A 12,273-nucleotide genomic window follows, 5' to 3' on the forward strand; every position below is an offset into this window, starting at 1 on the left:
CGGGGTGAGTTAGCGGGATGAGAGGTGAGTTAGCAAGGTGAGGAGTGATTTAGCGGGGTGAGGAAAGAATTTAGCGGGGTGAGTTAGTGGGGTGTGGTCGCTGGGTGAGTTAGCTGGGTGAGGAGTGAGTTAGCGGGGTGAGTTAGTGGGGTGAGGTCGCTGGGTGAGTTAGCTGGGTGAGGAGTGAGTTACCGGGCTGAGTTAGCGGGGTGAGGTCGCTGGGTGAGTTAGCTGGGTGAGGAGTGAGTTAGCGGGGTGAGTTAGCTGGGTGAGGTGTGAGTTACCGGGGTGAGTTAGCGGGGTGAGGAGTGAGTTAGCGGGGTGAGTTAGCGGGTGAGGTGTGAGTTAGTGGGGTGAGGTGTGAGTTAGCGGGGTGAGGTGTGAGTTACCGGGATTAGGTGTGAGTTACCGGGGTGAGGGGTGATTTAGCTGGGTGCGTTAGTGGGGTGAGGGGTGAGTTAGCGGGGTGAGGGGTGAGTTAGCTGGGTGAGTTAGCGGGGTGAGTTTGAGGGGTGAATTAGCGGGGTGAGTTAGCGGGGTGAGGGGTGAGTTGAGTTAGCGGGGTGAGGGGTGAGTTAGCGGGTGAGTTAGCTGGGTGAGTTAGCGGGGTGAGGAGTGAGTTAGCGGCGTGAGGGGTGAGTTACCGTGGTGCGGAGTGAGTTTGAGGGGTGAGGAGTGACTTAGCGGGGTGAGGGGGGAGTTAGCGAGGTGAGGATTGAGTTTGAGGGATGAGGGTGTGGCCAAGGAGAGAGGGGTGCTTCAGCCAGCCAGTGAGAAACCAGGAAACCCAATCTGTCAAAGCCGCTGAGTGTTCTGCCCCTTCAGTGAAGGGTCTGGGGCTCTGTGACAAGCACACAATGTGTTTCAGAGAGGGAGAGAGGGACAACCACCGCAACCCTGCTTCACAGAGAGGATTCATCCCGTGCTTTAACTGAAATAGGTGCCCGTACTGTTTATATTTAGGTGCCAGAACTGCAGTCTTTCTAGACCAATATTCTACAAGAGGTGCAGGAACTCAAAGCAGTTGAACATTTCGCCTTAGTTCCAGTGCGTTCCTGCTCAAGACAAGCACTGGATTCACCAGACAGATAGACAGACAAGCAGACAGACAGGCAGAACGTTAGTTATGATTGACGGTATAGAGGAGGACCTGTGAACTCAACTACTTAACTAACAACTGTTTTCCTGAGTGGTTGGATACGGATTCCAAATATGGAGGTATGTTCCAGCACCGTGTTACTGATAATTTTTGTACAAAGTAAATCAGCTGGTTATCTCGTGTTTTGAAGTCTTATGTAGAAATGTGTGTGTTTTGCTCCTTCCTGTCGCTGGCTCATTCATTCATTGCCCTAGTTTATGTTGTGCCCTCTGAAGGAATGTTTGCTTGTAAGACCACCTGCTTCGATTTCACTTTGAGTTGCGGTGTCAGCTAGTAGCTACCTCCTATTTCCATGCCCCTCACCCTCTACCCCCCCCCCCCCCTCGTCAGCTCTGTAACATGAGACTATATCATGTCAGAGAGATTCTCAGTCTCTATGAGCCTCAGTAAACCCTCTGCCTTTAGAAGATGTATAAAACCAGGCTTTCAGAAGCCCATCAGATCCACAAGTTGCATCCCAACTGTCACCCTTGTTCTCTGCGTAGCTTTTGGCCAGGCCCCATAGGGAGTATTTGGTACAGATGCCAGGCTTCAGAAGCTGTAAATGAAGACTAGCTGTTGAACTAGCTAACAGCTAAAACCAGATCACTGGAGCTTCACAGCTGATCTCCATTGTTTATAAGCGTGAAGCTCTGAAGCTGCTGGTGAGACGATTGCAAATTGGAATGAGACAGCAGCGCTATGTACTGTCAGGGTCTGTGTCCCTCTGTCAAGGTCTGTCAGGGTCTGTCAGGGTCTGTGTCTGTCTGTCAGGGTCTGTGTCCCTCTGCCAGGGTCTGTCAGGGTCTGTGTCCCTCTGTCAGGGTCTGTCAGGGTCTGTGTCCCTCTGTCAGGATCTGTGTCCCTCTGTCTGTCAGGGTCTGTGTCCCTCTGTCTGTCCGAGTCTGTGTCCCTCTGTCTGTCAGGATCTGTGTCCCTCTGTCTGTCAGGGTCTGTGTCTGTCTGTCTGTCAGGGTCTGTGTCTGTCTGTCTGTCAGGGTCTGTGTCCCTCTGTCTGTCAGGGTCTGTGTCCCTCTGTCTGTCAGGGTATGTCAGAGTCTGTGTCCCTCTGTCTGTCAGGGTCTGTGTCCCTCTGTCTGTCAGGGTCTGTGTCCCTCTGTCTGTCAGGATCTGTGTCCCTCTGTCTGTCAGGGTATGTGTCTGTCTGTCTGTCAGGGTCTGTGTCCCTCTGTCTGTCAGGGTATGTCAGGGTCTGTGTCTGTCTGTCTGTCAGAGTCTGTGTCCCTCTGTCTGTCAGGGTCTGTGTCCCTCTGTCTGTCAGGGTCTGTGTCTGTCTGTCTGTCAGGGTCTGTGTCCCTCTGTCTGTCAGGGTCTGTGTATGTCTGTCTGTCAGGCTCTGTGTCCCTCTGTCTGTCAGGGTCTGTGTCTGTCTGTCTGTCAGAGTCTCTGTCCCTCTGTCTGTCAGGGTCTGTGTCCCTCTGTCTGTCAGGGTCTGTGTCTGTCTGTCTGTCAGGGTCTGTGTCCCTCTGTCTGTCAGGGTCTGTGTCCCTCTGTCTGTCAGGCTCTGTGTCCCTCTGTCTGTCAGGGTCTGTGTCTGTCTGTCTGTCAGGATCTGTGTCCCTCTGTCTGTCAGGGTCTGTGTCCCTCTGTCTGTCAGGGTCTGTGTCCCTCTGTCTGTCAGGGTCTGTGTCCCTCTGTCTGTCAGGCTCTGTGTCTGTCTGTCAGGATCTGTGAGGGTCTGTGTCCCTCTGTCTGTCAGGGTCTGTGTCTGTCTGTCAGGGTCTGTCAGGGTCTGTGTCTGTCTGTCAGGGTCTATGTCCCTCTGCCTGTCAGGGTCTGTGTAGCTCTGTCTGTCAGGGTCTGTGTCCCTCTGTCTGTCAGGGTCTGTGTCCCTCTGTCTGTCAGGGTCTGTGTCTGTCTGTCAGGATCTGTCAGGGTCTGTGTCCCTCTGTCTGTCAGGGTCTGTGTCTGTCTGTCTGTCAGGATCTGTGTCCCTCTGTCTGTCAGGGTCTGTGTCCCTCTGTCTGTCAGGGTCTGTGTCCCTCTGTCTGTCAGGGTCTGTGTCCCTCTGTCTGTCAGGGTCTGTGTCTGTCTGTCTGTCCTTGTCTTCTCTTGTCGTAGTGTGTGTTTGTCTGTCTGTCCTTGTCTTCTCTTGTCGTAGTGTGTGTCTGTCTGTCTGTCCCTGTCTTCTCTTGTCGTAGTGTGTGTGATCATGGCCTCAAGTAAAAGCAGAAGACGCAGGAGGTCAGGAAGTCTGTAGTTAAATAAAACCAGACGGTAGCAGGAGATAAGCTGCACTACACGCTTCACGACATTACTGCAGGAGATAAGTTGCTGTTCAGGAAAACACAGTAAACAGTTATTAACCCTACCCCTGGTCACTACAGTACTACAGTATATAGTTACTAACTCTGGTCGCTACAGTACATAGTTACTAACCCTGGTCGTTACAGTACTACAGTATATAGTTACTAACCCTGGTCGTTACAGTACTACAGGATATAGTTAATAACCCTGGTCGCTACAATATACAGTTACTAACACTGGTCACTACAGTATATAGTTACTAACTCTGGTCGCTACAGTACTACAGTATATAGTTACTAACCCTGGTCACTACAGTATATAGTTACTTACCCTGGTCGCTACAGTACTACAGTATATAGTTACTAACCCTGGTCACTACAGTACTACAGCATATAGTTACTAACCCTGGTCGCTAGAGTTCTACAGTATAAAGTTACTAACCCTGGTCACTACAGTACTACAGTATAAAGTTACTAACCCTGGTCACTAGAGTATATAGTTACTAACCCTGGTCACTACAGTATATAGTTACTAACCCTGGTCGTTACAGTATTACAGTATATAGTTACTAACCCTGGTCGCTACAATATACAGTTACTAACACTGGTCACTACAGTATATAGTTACTAACCCTGGTTGCTACAGTACTACAGTATATAGTTACTAACCCTGGTCTCTACAGTACTACAGTATATAGTTACTAACCCTGGTTGCTACAGTAATACAGTATATTGTTACTAACCCTGGTCACTACAGTATATAGTTACTAAGCCTGGTCGCTACAGTACTACAGTATATAGTTACTAACCCTGCTCACTACAGTACTACAGTATATAGGTACTAACCCTAATCACTATAGTATATAGTTACTTAGCCTGGTCGCTACAGTACTACAGTATATAGTTACTAACCCTGGTCACTACAGTACTACAGTATATAGTTACTAACCCTGGTCACTACAGTATATAGTTACTTACCCTGGTCTCTATAGTACTACAGTATATAGTTACTAACCCTGGTCGCTACAGTATATAGTTACTTACCCTGGTCTCTACAGTACTACAGTATATAGTTACTAACCCTGGTCGCTACAGTACTACAGTATATAGTTACTAAGCCTGGTCGCTACAGTACTACAGTATATAGTTACTAACCCTGCTCACTACAGTATATAGATACTTACCCTGGTCTCTACAGTACTACAGTATATAGTTACTAACCCTGGTCGCTACAGTACTAAAGCATATAGTTACTAAGCCTGGTCGCTACAGTACTACAGTATATAGTTACTTACCCTGGTCACTACAGTACTACAGTATATAGCTACTCACCCTGGTCACAACAGTACTACAGTATATAGTTACTAACCCTGTCACTACAGTACTACAGTATATAGTTACTAACCCTGTCACTACAGTATATAGATACTAACCCTGGTCGCTACAGTACTACAGTATATAGTTACTAACCCTGGTCACTACAGTACTACAATATATAGTTACTAACCCTGTCACTACAGTATATAGTTAGTAACCCTGGTCAACACAGTACTACAGTATATAGTTACTAACCCTGGTCACTACAGTATATAACTACTAACCCTGGTCACTACAGTACTACAGTATATAGTTACTAACCCTGGTTGCTACAGTACTACAGTATATTGTTACTAACCCTGGTCACTACAGTATATAGTTACTAAGCCTGGTCGCTACAGTACTACAGTATATAGTTACTAACCCTGCTCACTACAGTACTACAGTATATAGGTACTAACCCTAATCACTATAGTATATAGTTACTTAGCCTGGTCGCTACAGTACTACAGTATATAGTTACTAACCCTGGTCACTACAGTACTACGGTATATAGTTATTAACCCTGGTCACTACAGTATATAGTTACTTACCCTGGTCTCTACAGTACTACAGTATATAGTTACTAACCCTGGTCGCTACAGTATATAGTTACTTACCCTGGTCTCTACAGTACTACAGTATATAGTTACTAACCCTGGTCGCTACAGTACTACAGTATATAGTTACTAAGCCTGGTCGCTACAGTACTACAGTATATAGTTACTAACCCTGCTCACTACAGTATATAGATACGTACCCTGGTCTCTACAGTACTACAGTATATAGTTACTAACCCTGGTCGCTACAGTACTAAAGCATATAGTTACTAAGCCTGGTCGCTACAGTACTACAGTATATAGTTACTTACCCTGGTCACTACAGTACTACAGTATATAGTTACTCACCCTGGTCACAACAGTACTACAGTATATAGTTACTAACCCTGTCACTACAGTACTACAGTATATAGTTACTAACCATGTCACTACAGTATATAGATACTAACCCTGGTCACTACAGTACTACAGTATATAGTTACTAACCCTGTCACTACAGTATATAGTTAGTAACCCTGGTCAACACAGTACTACAGTATATAGTTACTAACCCTGGTCACTACAGTATATAACTACTAACCCTGGTCACTACAGTACTACAGTATATAGTTACTAACCCTGGTCACTATGGTACTACAGTATATAGTTACCAACCCTGGTCACTACAGTATATAGTTACTAACCCTGTCACTACAGTACTACAGTATAAAGTTACTAACCCTGGTCAATACAGTACTACAGTATATAGTTACTAACCCTGTCACTACAGTACTACAGTATATAGTTACTAACCCTGGTCACTACAGGATATAGTTACTAACCCTGGTCGTTACAGTACTACAGTATATAGTTACTAACCCTGGTCGTTACAGTACTACAGTATATAGTTACTAACCCTGGTCGTTACAGTACTACAGTGTATAGTTACTAACCCTGGTCGTTACAGTACTACAGTGTATAGTTACTAACCCTGGTCGTTACAGTACTACAGTATATAGTTACTAACCCTGGTCGTTACAGTACTACAGTATATAGTTACTAAGCCTGGTCGCTACAGTACTACAGTATATAGTTACTAAGCCTGGTCGCTACAGTACTACAGTATATAGTTACTTACCCTGGTCACTACAGTACTACAGTATATAGTTACTAACCCAGTCACTACAGTATATAGTTACTAACCCTGGTCACCACAGTACTACAGTTTATAGTTACTAACCCTGGTCACTACAGTATATAACTACTAACCCTGGTCACTACATTACTACAGTATATAGTTACTAACCCTGGTCACTACAGTACTACAGTATATAGTTACTAACCCTGGTCACTACAGTATATAGTTACTAACCCTGGTCGTTACAGTACTACAGTATATAATTACTAACCCTGGTCACTACAGGATATAGTTACTAACCCTGGTCGTTACAGTACTACAGTATATAGTTACTAACCCTGGTCGTTACAGTACTACAGTATATAGTTACTAACCCTGGTCGTTACAGTACTACAGTGTATAGTTACTAACCCTGGTCGTTACAGTACTACAGTGTATAGTTACTAACCCTGGTCGTTACAGTACTACAGTATATAGTTACTAACCCTGGTCGTTACAGTACTACAGTATATAGTTACTAAGCCTGGTCGCTACAGTACTACAGTATATAGTTACTAAGCCTGGTCGCTACAGTACTACAGTATATAGTTACTTACCCTGGTCACTACAGTACTACAGTATATAGTTACTAACCCAGTCACTACAGTATATAGTTACTAACCCTGGTCACCACAGTACTACAGTTTATAGTTACTAACCCTGGTCACTACAGTATATAACTACTAACCCTGGTCACTACATTACTACAGTATATAGTTACTAACCCTGGTCACTACAGTACTACAGTATATAGTTACTAACCCTGGTCACTACAGTATATAGTTACTAACCCTGGTCACTACAGTACTACAGTATATAGTTACTAACCCTGGTCACTACAGGATATAGTTACTAACCCTGGGCGTTACAGTACTACAGTATATAGTTACTAACCCTGGTCGTTACAGTACTACAGTATATAGTTACTAACCCTGGTCGTTACAGCACTACAGTGTATAGTTACTAACCCTGGTCGTTACAGTACTACAGTATATAATTACTAACCCTGGTCACTACAGGATATAGTTACTAACCCTGGTCGCTACAGATACTACAGTATATAGTTACTAACCCTGGTCGCTATAATACTACAGTATATAGTTACTAACTCTGGTCACTACAGTTCTCCAGTACATAGTTACTAACACTGGTCACTACAGTACTACAGTATATAGTTACTAACCCTCATCACAACAGTATATAGTTACTAACCCTGGTCACTACAGTACTACAGTATATAGTTGCTAACCCTCGTCACAACAGTATATAGTTACTAACCCTGGTCACTACAGTACTACAGTATATAGTTACTAACCTGGTCACTACAGTATAAAGTTACTAACCCTTGTCGCTACAGTATACAGTTACTAACCCTGGTCACTACAGTACTACAGTATATTGTTACTAACCCTGGTCACAACAGTATATAGTTACTAACCCTGGTTGCTACAGTACTACAGTATATAGTTACTTACCCTGGTCACTACAGTACTACAGTATATAGTTACTCACCCTGGTCACAACAGTACTACAGTATATAGTTACTAACCCTGTCACTACAGTACTACAGTATATAGTTACTAACCCTGTCACTACAGTATATAGATACTAACCCTGGTCACTACAGTACTACAGTATATAGTTACTAACCCTGGTCACTACAGTACTACAATATATAGTTACTAACCCTGTCACTACAGTATATAGTTAGTAACCCTGGTCAACACAGTACTACAGTATATAGTTACTAACCCTGGTCACTACAGTATATAACTACTAACCCTGGTCACTACAGTACTACAGTATATAGTTACTAACCCTGGTTGATACAGTACTACAGTATATTGTTACTAACCCTGGTCACTACAGTATATAGTTACTAAGCCTGGTCGCTACAGTACTACAGTATATAGTTACTAACCCTGCTCACTACAGTACTACAGTATATAGGTACTAACCCTAATCACTAAATTATATAGTTACTTAGCCTGGTCGCTACAGTACTACAGTATATAGTTACTAACCCTGGTCACTACAGTACTACAGTATATAGTTACTAACCCTGGTCACTACAGTATATAGTTACTTACCCTGGTCTCTACAGTACTACAGTATATAGTTACTAACCCTGGTCTCTACAGTATATAGTTACTTACCCTGGTCTCTACAGTACTACAGTATATAGTTACTAACCCTGGTCGCTACAGTACTACAGTATATAGTTACTAAGCCTGGTCGCTACAGTACTACAGTATATAGTTACTAACCCTGCTCACTACAGTATATAGATACTTACCCTGGTCTCTACAGTACTACAGTATATAGTTACTAAGCCTGGTCGCTACAGTACTACAGTATATAGTTACTTACCCTGGTCACTACAGTACTACAGTATATAGTTACTCACCCTGGTCACAACAGTACTACAGTATATAGTTACTAACCCTGTCACTACAGTACTACAGTATATAGTTACTAACCCTGTCACTACAGTATATAGATACTAACCCTGGTCACTACAGTACTACAGTATATAGTTACTAACCCTGGTCACTACAGTACTACAATATATAGTTACTAACCCTGTCACTACAGTATATAACTACTAACCCTGGTCACTACAGTACTACAGTATATAGTTACTAACCCTGGTCACTATGGTACTACAGTATATAATTACCAACCCTGGTCACTACAGTATATAGTTACTAACCCTGTCACTACAGTACTACAGTATAAAGTTACTAACCCTGGTCAATACAGTACTACAGTATATAGTTACTAACCCTGTCACTACAGTACTACAGTATATAGTTACTAACCCTGGTCACTACAGGATATAGTTACTAACCCTGGTCGTTACTAACCCAGTCACTACAGTATATAGTTACTAACCCTTGTCGCTACAGTATACAGTTACTAACCCTGGTCGTTACAGTACTACAGTATATAGTTACTAACCCTGGTCGTTACAGTACTACAGTATATAGTTACTAACCCTGGTCGTTACAGTACTACAGTGTATAGTTACTAACCCTGGTCGTTACAGTACTACAGTATATAATTACTAACCCTGGTCACTACAGGATATAGTTACTAACCCTGGTCGTTACAGTACTACAGTATATAGTTACTAACCCTGGTCGTTACAGTACTACAGTATATAGTTACTAAGCCTGGTCGCTACAGTACTACAGTATATAGTTACTAAGCCTGGTCGCTACAGTACTACAGTATATAGTTACTTACCCTGGTCACTACAGTACTACAGTATATAGTTACTAACCCAGTCACTACAGTATATAGTTACTAACCCTTGTCGCTACAGTATACAGTTACTAACCCTGGTCACTACAGTACTACAGTATATTGTTACTAACCCTGGTCACAACAGTATATAGTTACTAACCCTGGTTGCTACAGTACTACAGTATATTGTTACTAACCCTGGTCACAACAGTATATAGTTACTAACCCTGGTTGCTACAGTACTACAGTATATAGTTACTAACCCTGGTCGCTACAGTATATTGTTACTAACCCTGGTCACTACAGTATATAGTTACTAAGCCTGGTCGCTACAGTACTACAGTATATAGTTACTAACCCTGCTCACTACAGTACTACAGTATATAGTTACTAACCCTAATCCCTACCGTATATAGTTACTTACCCTGGTCGCTACAGTACTACAGTATATAGTTACTAACCCTGTCACTACAGTACTACAGAATATAGTTACTAACCCTGGTCGCTACAGTACTACAGTATATAGTTACTAACCCTGGTCACTACAGTATATAGTTACTAACCCTGGTCACTACAGTATATAGTTACTAATCCTGGTTGCTACAGTATATAGTTACTTACCCTGGTCACTACAGTATATAGTTACTAAGCCTGGTCGCTACAGTACTACAGTATATAGTTACTAACCCTGCTCACTACAGTACTACAGTATATAGTTACTAACCCTAGTCACTACAGTATATAGTTACTTACCCTGGTCGCTACAGTGCTACAGTATATAGTTACTAACCCTGTCACTACAGTACTACAGAATATAGTTACTAACCCTGGTCGCTACAGTACTACAGTATATAGTTACTAACCCTGGTCACTACAGTATATAGTTACTAACCCTGGTCACTACAGTATATAGTTACTAACCCTGGTTGCTACAGTATATAGTTACTTACCCTGGTCACTACAGTATAAAGTTACTAACCCTGGTCGCTACAGTATACAGTTACTAACCCTGGTCACAACAGTATATAGTTACTAACCCTGGTTGCTACAGTACTACAGTATATAGTTACTAACCCTGGTCGCTACAGTATATTGTTACTAACCCTGGTCACTACAGTATATAGTTACTAAGCCTGGTCGCTACAGTACTACAGTATATAGTTACTAACCCTGCTCACTACTGTACTACAGTATATAGTTACTAACCCTAGTCACTACAGTATATAGTTACTTACCCTGGTCTCTACAGTACTACAGTATATAGTTACTAACCCTGTCACTACAGTACTACAGTATATAGTTACTAACCCTGGTCGCTACAGTATATAGTTACTAACCCTGGTCACTACAGGATATAGTTACTAACCCTGGTCGCTACAGTACTACAGTATATAGTTACTAACCCTGGTCGTTACAGTACTACAGTATACAGTTACTAACCCTGGTCGCTACAGTATATAGTTACTAACCCTGGTCACTACAGGATATAGTTACTAACCCTGGTCGCTACAGTTCTACAGTATATAGTTACTAACCCTGGTCACTACAGTATATAGTTACTAACCCTGGTCACTACAGTACTACAGTATATAGTTACTAACCCTGGTCACTACAGTATATAATTACTAACCCTGGTCACTACAGATCTACAGTATAAAGTTACTAACCCTGGTCACTACAGTACTACAGTATATAGTCACTAACCCTGGTCACTACAGTACATAGTTACTAACCCTGGTTGCTACAGTATATAGTTACTAATTCTGGGCACTATAGTATATAGTTACTAACCCTGGTTGTTACAGTATACAGTTACTAACCCTGGTCACTACAGTATATAGTTACTAACCCTGGTTTCTACAGTACTACAGTATATAGTTACTAAACCTGGTCACTACAGTACTACAGTATATAGTTACTAACCCTGGTCACTACAGTATATAGTTACTAACCCTGGTCGTTACAGTACCACAGTATATAGTTACTAACCCTGGTTTCTACAGTACTACAGTATATAATTACTAACCCTGGTCACTACAGTACTACAGTATATAGTTACTAACCCTGGTTTCTACAGTACTACAGTATATAGTTACTAACCCTGTCACTACAGTATATAGTTACTAACCCTGGTCGCTACAGTACTACAGTTTATAGTTACTAACCCTGTCACTACAGTATTACTAAACCAAGGTCGCTAGAGTACTACAGTATATAGTTACTAACCCTGGTCACTACAGATCTACAGTATATAGTTACTAACCCTGGTCTCTACAGTATATAGTTACTAACCCTGGTCACAACAGTACTACATTATACAGTTACTAACCCTGGTCACTACAGTATATAGTTACCAACCCTGGTCACTACAGATCTACAGTATATAGTTACTAACCCTGGTCTCTACAGTATATAGTTACTAACCCTGGTCACTACAGATCTACAGTATATAGTTACTAACCCTGGTCTCTACAGTATATAGTTACTAACCCTGGTCGTTACAGTACTACATTATACAGTTACTAACCCTGGTCACTACAGTATATA

At 42.4% G+C, this 12,273-nt stretch overlaps 1 protein-coding gene across 1 annotated transcript in view; it reads left to right on the forward strand.

Moving 5' to 3' along the window:
• Positions 1–823: 823 nt before the first annotated feature.
• Positions 824–12,273, forward strand: part of LOC139414497 (Cas scaffold protein family member 4) — a 77,420-nt gene continuing 65,970 nt past the window's right edge. The window contains exon 1 of the mRNA XM_071162408.1: positions 824–1,218. Coding sequence (XP_071018509.1) covers positions 1,213–1,218 — 6 coding nt within the window. The 5' untranslated portion in view covers positions 824–1,212. The remainder of the gene's footprint in view (positions 1,219–12,273) is intronic.

Source organism: Oncorhynchus clarkii, chromosome 7 (genome assembly GCF_045791955.1).
Source record: "Oncorhynchus clarkii lewisi isolate Uvic-CL-2024 chromosome 7, UVic_Ocla_1.0, whole genome shotgun sequence".
Lineage (NCBI taxonomy): Eukaryota > Metazoa > Chordata > Actinopteri > Salmoniformes > Salmonidae > Oncorhynchus > Oncorhynchus clarkii.